At 40.6% G+C, this 16,112-nt stretch overlaps 1 protein-coding gene across 1 annotated transcript in view; it reads left to right on the top strand.

The window, feature by feature from the left end:
* The window catches only part of ADCY1 (adenylate cyclase 1), a 614,659-nt gene extending 598,901 nt beyond the window's left edge, over positions 1–15,758 (top strand). The window contains exons 19-20 of the mRNA XM_069730375.1: positions 4,470–4,594; positions 12,594–15,758. Of these exons, the coding sequence (XP_069586476.1) occupies positions 4,470–4,594; positions 12,594–12,932 (464 nt within the window). The 3' untranslated portion in view covers positions 12,933–15,758. The remainder of the gene's footprint in view (positions 1–4,469; positions 4,595–12,593) is intronic.
* Positions 15,759–16,112: the final 354 nt, after the last annotated feature.

Genomic DNA, 16,112 nt, shown 5'->3' with positions numbered 1-16,112 from the left:
CATCTGTAGAAAAATTCCTAAAGGGCTATAATTTTCAAAATGGGGTCACTTGAGGAGGGATTCTGCTTTTCTGGCACTTAGAGGATCTTTATATGGAATCCGCAAACTATTCTAGGAAAATCTATATTCCAAGAGGTAAATAGTGTTCCGCAGCTCCATAGTCTCTCCATGTGGCTAAGTAGTACTGCATAGCCACGTATGGATATTGCCACGTTCTGTAGAAATTGTGGGACCAATTTTTGTGCCATTTTTACCCATTTCCTGGTATGAAAATGTAAAACTTGTGGCAAACACACAATCTTGGTGGTAAAAATGTTAATTATTTTATCTTCACTGATCAATGGCATAAAATTCTGTGACACACCTGCAGTTTCATTATAATCACTGCACCCCTAGATGAATTCATTAAGAGGTTTAGTTTGTAAAATAGGGTCACATATGGGGGCTTCTGCTGTGTTAGCATGTCATGGGCTCTGACAATGTAACATGGCACCCTCAAACAAGTGCAGCCAAATCTGAGCTGTAATATGGAGTTTCTTCCCTTCTGAGCTTTGCACTGTGCTTCAAAAGTCATTTTTGATGACATGTGGGCTATCGGTGAACTGAGGACAAATTACACCACAAATTTTGGGGTCCATTTTTCCTGTTACCTTTGTGACAATAAAAAATTTGGAGCTAAAAAAGATTTCTGCTGGAAATTTGTAATTTTTTTATTTTCACGGCTTGATGTTATAAACTTTTGTGAATCACCTTAGGGTTCAAGATGCGCAATACAGATCTAGTTAAGTGCCCTAAGGGGTCTAGTTTCCAAAATGTTGTCACTTGTGGGGGGTTTCTACTGTTTAGGCACATCAGGGGCTCTCTAAACGTGACATGGCATCCGCTAATTATTCCATCAAATTTTGCATTCAAAAACTCCAATGGCGCTCCTTCCCTTCCAAGCCCTGCCGTGTACCTAAACAATTGTTTTCCTCCACATATTGGGTATCTGTGCACTCAGGAGAAATTGCACAACAAATTCTATGTAGGAATTTATCCTGTTACCCTTAAGAAAATGTAAAATTTGGAGCTAAAAAAGATTTATCTGGGAAAAATGTGATTTTTTTTTTTATTATCACGGCTTAACATTATAAACTTCTGTGAAGCATCTGGGAATTCAAGGTGTTCAATACACATCCAGATAAGTTCCCTAAGGTGTCTAGTTTCCAAAGTGGTGTCACTTGTGAGAAGTTTCCATTGTTTAGGCACATCAGAGACTCTCCAACCGCAACATGGCATCCGCTAATTTTTCCAGCAAATTTTACATTCGAAAAGTCCAATGGCATTCCTTCCCTTCCAAGCCCTGCCGTGTGCGCGAACAGTTGTTTTCCTACACTTGTTGGGTATCTGCGCACTCAGTAGAAATTGCACAACAAATTATATGCAGTAATTTCTCCTGTTACCTTTTTGAAAATGCAATATTTGGACCTAAAAATAGATTTATCTGGGAAAAATGTGATTTTTTTTACCTTCACGGGTTAACTTTATAAACTTCTGTGAATCACCTGGGGATTCAAGGTGTTCAATACACATCTAGATAAGTTTCCTAAGGGGTCTAGTTTCCAAAATGCTGTAACTTGTTGGGTATTCCACTGTTCAGGCACATCAGGGGCTCTCCAAACATGACATGGCATCCTCTAATTATTCCAGCAAATTTTACATTCAAAAAGTCACATGGCGCCCCTTCCCTTCCGAGCCCGGCCGTGTGCCAGAACAGCAGATATCACCCATATATGGGGTATTGGCATGCTCAGGAGAAATTGCACAGCAAATTGCATAGTCCATTTTCTACTGTTACCCTTGCGAAAGTAAAACAAATTAGGTGTAAAGGAAAATATTTGTGAAAGAAAACTAAATGTTTATGTTTTCCTTCCAAATTCTAAAAATTCCTGTGAAGCACCTGATGGGTTAATAAACTTCTTGAATGTGGTTTTGAGTACCTTGAGTGGTGCAGTCTTTAGAATGGTGTACTTTTTGGGTATTTTCTGTCATATAGGCCCCTCAAAATCACTTCAAATGTGAGGTGGTCCCTAAAAAATGTAGTTTTGCAAATTTTGTTGTGAAAATGGAAATTGCTGGTCAACTTTTAACCCTTATAACGTCCTAACAAAAAAAAGTATATGTTTCAAAAATTGTGCTGATATAAAGTAGACATGTGGGAAATGTTATTTATTAATTATTTTGTGCAAAGTGACTCTCTGATTTAAGGGCTTAAAAATTGCAACATTTTCAAAATTTTAGCCAAATTTCTGTATTTTTATCAATAAACACAAGTCATATCAAATAAATGTTATGAATGTCATGAAGTGCAATATGTCTCAAGAAAACATTCTCAGAATCAGTGTGATCCAATGAAGTGTTCTAGAGTTATGACCTCATAAAGTGACAGTAGTCAGAATTGTAAAAATTGGCCTGTTCAGAAAAGTGAAAACAGGCTTCGGGGAGAAAGGTTTAATGATTAAAAAATAAAAATACCAAAAAAGGATGTGACAAGAAAAGCTAAGTATGCACACACTATAAAAGACAGCGCCTGCAGCAGGCCTTAGTAATCGCATGGTGTGTATGAGTGTAATATTGGAATTTTTAAAGTGTAGTGGCGTGGTAGTGTAAGGAGGTGGCAGAGAACCTCACGTGCCCCCTCACCCCTGGACACTGTTCACACAATTACCTGTGGCACCTCATTGTTATTAATGTGTAGTGTGATGTTTATGTTCTGTGATATCTTGTATCCGCCTTGTACTGTGCATATGTTTAGGATTAGGGATAGAAAATTGTGTTAGCTTAGGCACAGGCAGCAAGGAATTAAGTAGATGGGAGGAGCACAGAGTTGAGCAGCACAGAGCAGGGAGATATAGGAAAGGCACTTCCTGTTTAGAATCAGATACCCGGGCAGTCTGCCCAAGTGCAGAATGCATACAGTAAGACAGTTACTGGTCGTGGGGATAAAGCTGTAAAGGACTCCAGGCTGGAGAATAGTGCAGTCGGGCACCAGCTCAACAGGACCATCCCCAAGGAGGATCCAGGGTCTACGACAGGGGAGGGATCAGCTGAGATGGCGTTCCCAGCACCTTTCCCAATTGGAACCGGACGAGGGGCTGACAGGGAGCTGGTGATGCTGAAGGTACAGATGGGACACGAACTGTCCCAAGATGCTGCCCGGATGTTAAAGGAAAGGAAAGACAGGACAGAGTCTGGCTAGAGGTACGGCCGTGAACACCGAGAGTAAAGAGAGAGAAATGACAGAGATACTAGAGTCTGCCTGGATGGCAGAGGAAGAGAAATTACAGGATACGTTGCCCTGTGTGAACTGTGCGGCTGATGTGATGGATGCCTTGCTGTTTAGTATGGTTCAGCTGTTGGAAAAGAACTGTGATTTTGTGGCCTTTATATTCCTATCCTATTGATGTCCTGTGCTTTATGATCTCCTTTCACTAGGCTGCAAAACTGTAGAATGGCCATTGCTTTGCATACCTCATATTTTATAGGGGCTATGATAGTCCAACCCGATAGCCTGTTCTAGCCCATGTGATATAATAGCTGTGAATTTAATAAAATTCTACTTGAAGTTTATTAGTAGTCGACCATCTCTAGATATTTTGTAATAATGTTTTACACCTAGGCCTGTAACTATGACAAATGTGCACACGCTATACCTAAAGGAAAAACTGTTAATACTCATTACAGATGGAAAACATTTACTGGAGGAGCAGTGAGATAATTGAACTCTCTACCACATGATGTTGCGATGGTTGCTAAATTGAACAAGTTCAAGAAGAAATTTAATATAATTTTACAGGTTATGGGTGCAAAATTTCTAGAGACCGGGTGCAGATATTTATTCTGACTACTATATTTGGGGTTGTGAGTGGGCTGTTTAATGTGGTGCAATTATAATCTGCTCCTTGGGTATTTGCTTTCCTCCAGATCAACTTCTTAGGATTATAGGGTGGACTTGTTGTCCTGTGTTTTTTTGACTTATGAAACTGTGCATTCACATGCCCATTAAATTCTTAGTCCAAGATTGACATAAATGTGACATAAATGACAGTGATGTCTTGTGGCTTGCTGCGCAAAGATGATGTATTTCTCATCTGCATTACACTACAGGTCCGATGCCTTGTGGTCAGTGCTGTACCCATTCAGTTCTAAAGATTCTGTTTGATTCCAGAAACATGAGTGTTTTTTTTTCCCACCTCTCCTTATTCCTATGAGTAAGGCTGCTGATCAGAGTGGTGACTGTTGCTGTGGATCAAGTACCAGTAAAGAAAATAGCACATGTGTTATTTGTTATGCTTTGTGTTAGGCAATAAGGGTTAAAATTATAAGCTAAACTTGAGCAATCACAGTTAAATTTCCCACATTTTATCAATGCATATAAAATATTTTACATTTATGCCATGTAACATTGTGTTAAAAAACTTATTTTTCAGGTATAAATGTTGGCCCTGTAGTTGCAGGGGTCATTGGTGCCCGACGACCTCAATATGATATTTGGGGTAATACAGTAAATGTTGCTAGCAGAATGGACAGTACAGGTGTTCAAGGGAAAATCCAGGTAAACTTTATTTGTATTTATTTTTGTTGCTTTTTAATATTTGTTGTTTGTAAAAGAAATGTGGCACAAAGTTCATGCGACTCTGTGGGCAGCATGAAGCAGTGCCAGATACCCTAATTCCAGTAGAATCGTAGAATGTTAGAGTTGTAAGGGACCTCCAGGGTCATCGTGTCCAACCCCCTGCTCTGTGCATGATTCACTAAGGCCGAGTTCACATTGCGTTAACAGCAGCCCGTTCAATACTTACATTAATGGGCTGCTGTTAAAGCAAGTGCCGATGTGTCATCACGCTAGCGCAGATAGAGCTAGTAGATGCTCTATCTGCGCTAGCGGTGACGGACCCGGAAATGCTGCAGCTCGCGTCCTAGGGTCCGTCACTCAATGATGGCACATCGCTAGCGCACGCCCATTGTGGGCATGTGCTAGCGATGCATCCGACATAGGACATAATGGCGGCGTTAACGGACTGCGTCACACCGTGTTATGCTGCGGTGTAACGTAGTCTGTCTAACGGACACCACAGATGCAGTGTGAACCCAGCCTTAACCATCTCAGACAGATGTTTGTCCAGCCTCTATTAGAAGACTTCCATTGAAGGAGCACTCACCACCTCTCCTGGCAGGCTGTTCAACTCATTAATCACCCTTGCTGTCAAAAAGTTTTTTCTAATATCTACTACAAAATTGTTGGTACCCCTAATTTAATGACAGAAAAAACACAATGGTCACTTGAATCTGACAAAAGTACCATATTATTCAGACTATAAGATGCACTTTTTTCACAAAATTTTTTTTGGGAAATGGAGGTGCATCTTATAGTCGGAATAAACTTACAAATACCGTGGCATTGGTCCTGGTCCGACGCTGCAGTCTCCCTTCCGAGGCTGGTGTGGCTCTCTTTTGCGGCGGTGGCGGTGGTGATCCTCTGTGGAATGGGACCAGCGGTGGCCTGTTGGGCTGTGGTGGCGGTGCTCTGTGGGACGGGGGTGGCAGTGGTCTGTGGGGTGATGGGGCTCAGCCGGCATTTCATTAATGCCTGGGCATATCCATTCCTGCAATGTGCTGGCCTCTGGGAAAATGGCTGCCGGGGGGCGGCGCATGCTCAGATTCAGATCTCGGCAGCCTGGACCATCAAACAACCCCTGTGACCACTTCTCCACCTGTGCCAAAACCCCTCCTCGGAAAGCTGAATTCAGACTGTAAGACGGACCCCCATTTGACACATATTTTTTTCCCTATTTTCCTTCTGAAAATTTGGGGTGCATCTTATGGTCTGGTGCATCTTATAGTCTAAAAAATACAGTAATAATAAATAAAAGATCTATGAAAATGAACAAATGAAAGTCAGACATTGCTTTTCAACCATGCTTCCATGGAATGTAAAAAAAAATAAAACTCAGAAAATAGGCCTGGACAGAAATGATGGTACCCTTAAAGGGAACCTGTCACCCCGGTTTTTCAGTACGAGATAAAAATACTGTTAAATAGGGCCTGAGCTGCCGAGTTCGCATCTCAACTTCAGGAAAATGGCCGCCGCGATCTCCATCTGCGCACGCGCGGCATCCTGCGGCCATTTTCCTGAAGCCCCGGGCAGCAGCGGACTCCATATGCGCATGCGCGGCCTCAGGAAGATGGCCGCCCCCACAGATCACCAGGGAAATAGCACCGATCGCGCGTTTTTTCTTCTCCTGCCCAGTGGATTCAGAAGATGGACATGCGCAAACCACTACGCCACCAATGGAAATACATGCAAGATCTGGGGGAAGATACAGCGATGTCGCCATGCCCATCTGACCTGACCAGCCTGATTGACAGGCAAAAACGGCGACTTTGGTAAGTTATTTCTGCAGCTTAGGGGTGGAATCAGGGTACACAAAATACACTGTAGTAACGCACAGCTCTGGCCCTATTTAACAGTATTTTTATCTGGTACTGAAAAACCGGGGTGACAGGTTCCCTTTAACTTAATATTTTGTTGCTCAACCTTTTGAGGCAATCACTGCAATCAAACGATTCCTGTAACTGTCAAATAGACTTTTGCACCTCTCGACAGGTATTTTGGCCTACTTCCCAAGAGCAAACTGCTCTAGTTATCTCTTGTTTGAAAGTTGCCTTTTCCAGATGGCATGTTTCAGCACTTTCCAAAGATGCTCAATAGGATTTAGGTCTGACAAAAGTAATAATAAATAAAATTTACACTACAGTGAGTATCTGTAGCCCTATATACAGGCCTACTCACTGATTCCAAGATTGTAGACACCTGTGATGCTAGTTGTGGATACACCTTGATTTAACATGTCCCTTTTGTCACATTATTTTCAGGGGTACCATCATTTCTGTCCAGGCCTATTTCATGAGTTTTTTTGTTTTTTTTAATTCTGTGGAAGCTTGGTTAAAAAGCAATGTCTGACTTTCATTTATTCATTTTCATAGATTTTTTATTTATTAGTACTTTTGTCAGATTCAAGTTATTTCTGTGACTATTGTGGGTTTTTCTGGGGTACCAACAATTTTGGCCACATGTGTAATCTGTATCTTCTCCCTTTCAGTTTCATTCCATTGCTTCTCATGTTTCCATGTACAAATAAGAATAAGGATGATCCCTCTACACTGTGACATCCCTAATCAAGTTAATAGATGTTTATTAAAGGGTAGAGTACACCATATAGTAGGGGGGGGAAAGAGACCAAAAGAAAAGCACTAAAACCAGGAGACGAAAAAATGTATTCAAATGACAGCACAAAATGAGCATGGCCAAAAAATAAAGAAAAAAAAAAGAAAAAAAAAAAAAAAAGAAAAAATAGTGGAATATTGCTACATGTGTGTAAAAATAAATAAATAACTATACATACAACGAATGTGTACACGCAGTATGAAAATTATATGTATATAAATCATATATGTACAAGTTGTCTCATAAATAAAAGTGCATGTGCATGAGTAATGTATACTATATTGAGAGATATTTAGGAGACCACTTTATACAATAAAGTGCATATAGTGCATGCGTGTTTTAAACATGTGCATATGCGTGGTACAAAAGAGAGATGGGCGGCCACTAGAGCAAAAAGTAACCAGATCCAGGTGAATGCGCTAAGGTATCGGTAAGTATAGGAAGAAAATACATTCAAAAATATTCCAGTAATATGGATATTAATACAATGACCAGAGCTGCAAATACCTGAATGAGTGAGAAATCGTCTCCTGGATGTGCCTATCCCCGATGCGCGTTTCGGCGTCAGCCTTCGTCAGGGGGTCCCTGTCCCTGACCCCCTGACGAAGGCTGATGCCGAAACGCGCGTCGGGGATAGGCACATCCAGGAGACGATTTCTCACTCATTCAGGTATTTGCAGCTCTGGTCATTGTATTAATATCCATATTACTGGAATATTTTTGAATGTATTTTCTTCCTATACTTACCGATACCTTAGCGCATTCACCTGGATCTGGTTACTTTTTGCTCTAGTGGCCGCCCATCTCTCTTTTGTACCACGCATATGCACATGTTTAAAACACGCATGCACTATATGCACTTTATTGTATAAAGTGGTCTCCTAAATATCTCTCAATATAGTATACATTACTCATGCACATGCACTTTTATTTATGAGACAACTTGTACATATATGATTTATATACATATAATTTTCATACTGCGTGTACACATTCGTTGTATGTATAGTTATTTATTTATTTTTACACACATGTAGCAATATTCCACTATTTTTTCTTTTTTTTCTTTATTTTTTCTTTATTTTTTGGCCATGCTCATTTTGTGCTGTCATTTGAATACATTTTTTCGTCTCCTGGTTTTAGTGCTTTTCTTTTGGTCTCTTTCCCCCCCCCTACTATATGGTGTACTCTACCCTTTAATAAACATCTATTAACTTGATTTGGGCTTGAGTTCGGTTTGTTTTCTTTTTTTCTTCTTGCTTATATATCTCCGAATTGTCCACAATTCTTGTCCATATGGGTTACAGATCAGGCACAAGTAGATAATGCATACAGTTGGATATTTTGATTTATTCTGATCTATGTTGTGATGTATACCCTGCCTTGAGATCTATATTTGACTGTGACATCCCTTCAGATATTTGTAGACAGCTATTAAGTCTCCTTTTAGCCTTCTTTTTTGCAAGCTAAACATTCTCAGATCCTTTAACTGTTCCTCGTAGGACATAGTTTGAAGTCCGCTCACCATTTTGGAGAACATTGAAGAAGTTCATTGAACTGATATCAGCGTGTCTTTCTACATACTGCTACTGTTAGGTAGAGCAGCATTTACCTGGTTACAGATTCATTTTAAAAGGGTTGCCTGCTACTTTATAACACATTGGGACAAGTGCGATGCATAAAAAAACACAGACATCATATTCACTGTTCGAACTGAGCGGTTCTTCCATACCCTTCATTGTGTCCTCTGCCGATCTCCTGTTTTCCATGCCCACTGATTGGCTGCTGATGTCAAGATTCATCGGAGTTGAAAAAAGCTATGATGTTACTGATGCTTCTACTTTGGGTGAAGCGTGACCTCTACAGCTGATCAACAGGCCCTGGTTGGTTACAGCAGTCACCTGATACCTAGTACCAGAAGGGGAAGTGTTGTGAATTCCGCTCTTGGGCTCCCTCCGGTGGTTGTAAGTGGCACTTTTGTGAGTTCTGCTCTTGGGCTCCCTCCGGTGGTTTTAAGTGGTATGGCTGCTCCTTGGATTTAGTAGTCAGCAGCTGCTTCCACTGATTGTCTTTCTGCTCAGCTATTTATGCCTGGCTCTTCCCTTCAGCAGTGCCACTTGTCTATGGTTCCTGGTTGGATTCACATCTCTCTTGGATTTCCCTGATATCCTGACCAGTTCAGCAAAGTTAAGTCCTTGCTTTGCTCTTTTCTGTCCACATGTTGTGGACTTATTCGTTCTGTGCATTCTATGTTTTGTCCAGCTTGTTAGTATGGATTAATTCAGTTAAGCTGGAAGCTCTGGGAAGCAGATTTACCCTCCACACCTATAGTCAGGTGTGGAGATTTTTGCAAACTCTGTGTGGATTTTTGTAGTTTTTATACTGACCGCACAGTATTCTATCCTGTCTTATCTATCTAGCTAGACTGGCCTCCTGTGCTACATCCTGGGTTCATTCTGTGTATGTCTTTTCCCTCTCCCCTCACAGTCATTACTTGTGGGGGGCTATCTATCCTTTGGGGATTTTCTCTGAGGCAAGATAGTTTTCCTGTTTCTATCTTTAGGGGTAGTTAGTTCTCAGGCTGTGACGAGATGCCTAGGGATTGACAGGAGCATCCTACAGCTACTTCTAGTGTTGTGGTCTTGACTGATCATAAGAATCTGATTTACCTCGAGTCGGCCAAGCGGCTGAATCCTAGACAGGCTCGATGGTCCCTGTTTTTCTCCCGTTTTGATTTTGTGGTCTCGTATCTTCCGGGATCTAAGAATGTTAAGGCTGATGCCATCTCTAGGAGTTTTTTTGCCTGATTCTCCTGGAGTCCTTGAGCTGGTTGGCATTCTTAAGGAAGGGGTGATTCTTTCTGCCCTCTCCCCTGATTTGCGGCGGGTGCTTCGGGAATTTCAGGCTGATAAGCCGGACCGCTGTCCAGTGGGGAAGCTGTTTGTTCCTGATAGATGGACAAGTAAGGTAATTTCTGAGGTTCATTGTTTGGTGTTGGCTGGTCATCCTGGGATTTTTGGTACCAGAGATTTGGTTGCTAGGTCCTTTTGGTGGCCTTCTTTGTCGCGCGATGTGCGTGCTTTTGTGCAGTCCTGTGGGATTTGCGCCCGGGCCAAGCCTTGCTGTTCCCGCGCTAGTGGGTTGCTTTTGCCTTTGCCAGTCCCTGAGAGGCCCTGGACGCATATTTCCATGGATTTTATTTTGGATCTTCCTGTTTCCCAGAAGATGTCTGTTATCTGGGTTGTTTGTGACTGGTTCTCTAAAATGGTCCATCTGGTACCTTTGCCTAAGTTGCCTTTCTCCTCAGATTTGGTTCCATTGTTTTTTCAGCATGTGGTTCGTTTGCATGGCATTCCGGAGAATATTGTGTCTGACAGAGGTTCTCAGTTTGTCTCTAGGTTTTGGCGGGCCTTTTGTGCTAGGATGGGCATTGATTTGTCTTTTTCTTCGGCGTTTCATCCTCAGACTAATGGCCAAACTGAGCGAACTAATCAGACCTTGGAAACCTATTTGAGATGCTTTGTGTCTGCTGATCAGGATGATTGGGTGGCTTTCTTGCCGTTGGCCGAGTTTGCCCTTAATAATAGGGCTAGTTCGGCTACTTTGGTTTCACCTTTCTTTTGTAATTTTGGTTTTCATCCTCGTTTTTCTTCGGGGCAGGTTGAGCCTTCTGATTGTCCTGGTGTGGATTCTGTGGTGGACAGGCTGCAGCAGGTTTGGACTCATGTGGTGGACAATTTGACGTTGTCTCAGGAAAAGGCTCAAAGTTTTGCCTACCGCCGTTGGTGTGTTGGTCCCCGGCTTCGTGTGGGGGATTTGGTTTGGTTGTCTTCTCATCATGTTCCTATGAAGGTTTCTTCCCCTAAGTTTAAGCCTCGGTTTATTGGTCCTTATAAGATTTCTGAAATTATCAATCCGATGTCTTTTCATTTGGCTCTTCCAGCCTCTTTTGCCATTCATAATGTTTTCCATAGATCTTTGTTGCGGAGATATGTGGTGCCTGTTGTTCCCTCGGTTAATCCTCCTGCCCCGGTGTTGGTTGAGGGAGAGTTGGAATATGAGGTTGAGAAAATTTTGGATTCTCGTTTTTCGAGGCTGAGGCTTCAGTATCTTGTCAAGTGGAAGGGTTATGGCCAGGAGGATAATTCTTGGGTTGTTGCCTCCGATGTCCATGCCGCCGATTTGGTTCGTGCTTTTCACTTGGTTCGTCCTGATCGGCCTGGGGGCTCTGGTGAGGGTTCGGTGACCCCTCCTCAAGGGGGGGTACTGTTGTGAATTCCGCTCTTGGGCTCCCTCCGGTGGTTGTAAGTGGCACTTTTGTGAGTTCTGCTCTTGGGCTCCCTCCGGTGGTTTTAAGTGGTATGGCTGCTCCTTGGATTTAGCAGTCTGCAGCTGCTTCCACTGATTGTCTTTCTGCTCGGCTATTTATGCCTGGCTCTTCCCTTCAGCAGTGCCACTTGTCTATGGTTCCTGGTTGGATTCACATCTCTCTTGGATTTCCCTGATATCCTGACCAGTCCAGCAAAGTTAAGTCCTTGCTTTGCTCTTTTCTGTCCACATGTTGTGGACTTATTCGTTCTGTGCATTCTATGTTTTGTCCAGCTTGTTAGTATGGATTAATTCAGTTAAGGTGGAAGCTCTGGGAAGCAGATTTACCCTCCACACCTTTAGTAAGGTGTGGAGATTTTTGTAAACTCTGTGTGGATTTTTGTAGTTTTTATACTGACCGCACAGTATTCTATCCTGTCTGATCTATCTAGCTAGACTGGCCTCCTGTGCTACATCTTGGTTTCATTCTGTGTATGTCTTTTCCCTCTCCACTCACAGTCATTACTTGTGGGGGGCTATCTATCCTTTGGGGATTTTCTCTAAGGCAAGATAGTTTTCCTGTTTCAATCTTTAGGGGTAGTTAGTTCTCAGGCTGTGACGAGGTGCCTAGGGAGTGACAGGAGCATCCCACGGCTACTTCTAGTGTTGTGTTGAGCTTAGGGACTGCGGTCAGTACAGGTACCACCTCCTTCAGAGCTCGTCCCATGTTGCTCCTAAACCACCAGCTCATAACAGGGAAGTATGAAGATTCATTGTCAGTCCAGTAGGTGTGTATTGACTTTTTATATTTGCACCATGCGGGGTCTATTTATAGTTGCTTTTTAATTAGAATTGTTGGCAATATAACAGAAATAAAATAGCCTGTAACTTTCCCTTAAATGGCAACTATAGCTACAGCGACACAAGTAAAGAAGTATTAACTGTAGGAAATATAGAAAATTAAGTGATAATAATTATCTATACTCTAAATTACAACCCAAATTATTTTTTTTCTTAGGTAACTGAAGATGTTCATCGTCTTTTAAAAAGATGCAGTTATGAATTTGTTTGCCGGGGTAAAGTCAGCGTTAAAGGCAAAGGAGAAATGTTAACGTATTTCCTTGAAGGAAAAGTTGATGGCTCAAATGCACAAACTCGATCTTTAAACTTGGAAAGGAAAATGTATCCTTACGGTAGAACAAACATTCAAACAAAGCTGGGTACTAGTTGTCCAACAGTATCATCTACAGCAGGTTTTGCAGTGAGTCCTACAATGGGATCCCTTCAAGCTACAACATCTCATGCAAATCAGACTCTACAATACCTTCCCTCGGTGCCTGCAGTTGAAGAGGCATAAAACAAATACTTGTTTGCGCCATCTACAAAGAGCTTAATGCAATTGCCTGTTCTAGTAATAAATTAGGGTTCAAGAGATGTCACAAAACCAAGGATAAATTATCCAACCAAAGAGAATAATGGAGACTGAAAGAATGGAAAAAATCAAGGGCTAACAATTGTGTTAGGTCTTCAGGGAAAAAGAGTCATGCTTCGGTTTCTAATAGCGGGTGACTGATTTAACAGGATTTAAGAAAACCAAACTCAAGCAATCATTGCATAATGATATTGAAGAAGTGTATGTGTATACTTTCAAAACATATACACGGGATACATTCATCAAAGTTGCTTCTTTAATTGCAGAGAGGTAATGGAAAATTATTGCAAAACAAACATTAATGGTTATGTTGTTTTACAAAAGAGAACTAATTTTCTTATTTGAATGTAGTCCCAGTGTGTTTGCTGAAGCACCAACGCAATCAGCGGGTTTCTTTGAGGATACTCCCCTAGGACTTCCACTTTTGAGTCGCTTTGAGTTGACATTATGAAGGTGCTAATATTTGAAAGATAAGTCGCTTGTAATATTGATATCACACAAAACACATCTTACCATGCTTTTGCATGTAGTTCGCATCTTTGCATGATACTTTGATAAATGCACAGCAGCAAAATGAGGAAAACAATGATTTGGACTCAGGGTTAGACAGAACTGAGAAATGCGTAAAGGCGAATGCTATTACTTAGATACTGATACACGGTCTGTGTAAGACAACGTTGAGAGTGTTTTTAAATGTCCACGATAACTGTGGCACTTGTGTCACTACAAAAACTAGTGATAAAAAATGCAGATTATGCAAGAGGGTTACAGTCCTCCATTTATTCTTGACATGTTTGCTAATCACTGGAAACCTAGTTGTATTGCAGTAATAAGATCTTACAGAAAAATGTTTACAATATACATATCCATCTTTCTTTTCTAAGTTGCTTAACCCAAAGTAGGACCTTTTGCCTTCACAAATTGATTAGTCTTAAGAATGCAGCATTGTAACAATTCTACTGTAAACTAGTGGAGAGATTACGTGTAACAAAAAGCAATCGGCAAATTATAATATCCACCCAATCCCTAATAATATTTTGGCACATTGAAATTCACGCAATGTCCTATTATAGTGAATCTGTTTTAATCTCTTATATTTACATAGTTAGTGATGCCCTCAAATGCACATTTTAGGCTGCATCTTAGTAAAAAAAAGGCACTTTTTGGTAAGATTTTACTTGTAGGTTTTTAGGCTATATTAAAAATATAAAATGCACTTCATGCAAGCCATTTTGGATTGTGTAATTTTTGGGGTCAGTAACATTTTAATTTTTTTTTCAAATACAGTGAAAAGATTTTTACTTTTTCTCTTCACATCTGCTGATTTTTGCTCAAAAGACTGATGTAGAGTTGCTTGCGAATGATTCACCCTCTTCATTTTTCGTGTTTTGCTACCTCACAACCTGAAATTTCACTTTTTTATAGGGTTTGCATTAGTTCATGTGAAGTACATGCCTACAACTGTGAACATTTGATTTTCTTTTTATTGTGAAGAAAACAATAAATAGGACAAAACAAATGAAAACTTCAGCATGCATAGCTATTCACCACCCTAAAGTCAGTACATTACAGCTGCAAGTCACTTTCAATAAATCTCTGAGATTTTCACATCTTGCCACTTGTTGTCCATTCAGCAGGACAAAACTGCTCCAGCCCCTTTAAGTTAGATGGTTTTCTCTTGTGAACAGCAATCTTCAAGAATGACCACAGATTCTCAATTGGATTAAGACCTGTGCTTTAATTAAGTCACTCCAAAACATTTACACGTTTCCGCTTAAACCACTCAAGTGTTGCTTTAGCAGTATGCTTTGGCCATTGTCTTGTTCGAAGGTGAACCTCCATCCTAGTCTCAAATCACTGATAGATTGGCACAGGTATTGCTCAATGATATCCCTGTATTTCGCATAATCCATCTTCCCCTCCACTCAGACCATTTTCCTCGTCCTTGCTACCAAAAAAACATCCACACAGCATGATGCTTCACTGTGGGGATTGTGTTCTTGGTGTGAGGAGCTGTGTCAGTTTGGCACTTAACATAGCGTTTACCTTGGTGGCCAAAAATTTTGGTCTCATCTGACCCACAGCACCTTCCTCCATATATTTGTGGAGTCTCCCACATGTCTTTTGGCAAACCCAAAATGAGTCTTGCAATTTTGTGTAAGTAAAGGCTTTTTTTCTACCCACTCTTCCATAAAGGCCATCTCTATGGAGTATACTGTTTTTAATGGTCTTATGGACAGATACTTCAGTCTCTGCTTGACATCTCTGTGACTGGAACTGATGTTTTCCTTTAACTAATAACCAGAAACCTGTGTAGTTATTTGAAAATGCAAATATTAACCCTTAAAAATACAGCAATTGCAGTTTTAGATTGCATTCATTTAAGCCTCTGATTGACACACAGTTATTGTTAGCATTTTAACACACTTGTTAGAGATGCTATAAAAACTAATAGTTTTTTTATTAGAAGCATTTTTTTAATTTGTTAATTTTTTTGACAAGTGCTTTTACTTGAGTTTTTTTAGTGCAAACACTAAAAACCACATATGGGTCAGATTTATTAAACTTTAGCAACCAATCACAGCTTTTAATTTGCCGGAGCTGTATATAAAAATGAAAGTTGTGCTCTCTTTGTTTAGCTATAGGTATAAAAGTCGTTTTTCTTTTGGACAGTTTTGATAGACGATGCTTTTTGTATGTAGTGCATTTTATATTTCAAGGTAGACTGAAAGTAACATTTGTGACCCCCCCAAAAAAAATGGAATAACAAGGCATTAAAAACATGTCATTTAAAAACGGTATATGAAACCAGATTAGGCTGGTTTCACATTTGCAGTTTTTTTTTGCGTTTTTGCGGTAAAAAACGCAAAAAAAGAATGCGTTTTTTCCCTATATTTAACATTAAAAACGCATGCGTTTTTTTGCATGCGTTTTGACCCGTTTTTGCAATGCATGCTTTTTTTTCTCTGCATGCGTTGTGTTGCAGAAATGCAACATGTAGTAATTTTTGCGCCGCTTTTTTTGCGGCAAAAAAACCTATTGATGTCTATGTAAACGCATGCGTTTTTAAGCACATGCGTTTGTTTGCGTTAAAAACGCATGCGT

This window comes from Ranitomeya imitator, chromosome 6 (assembly GCF_032444005.1).
Source record: "Ranitomeya imitator isolate aRanImi1 chromosome 6, aRanImi1.pri, whole genome shotgun sequence".
NCBI classification, from domain to species: Eukaryota; Metazoa; Chordata; class Amphibia; order Anura; family Dendrobatidae; genus Ranitomeya; species Ranitomeya imitator.
This window is presented reverse-complemented; position numbering and strand designations above follow the sequence as displayed.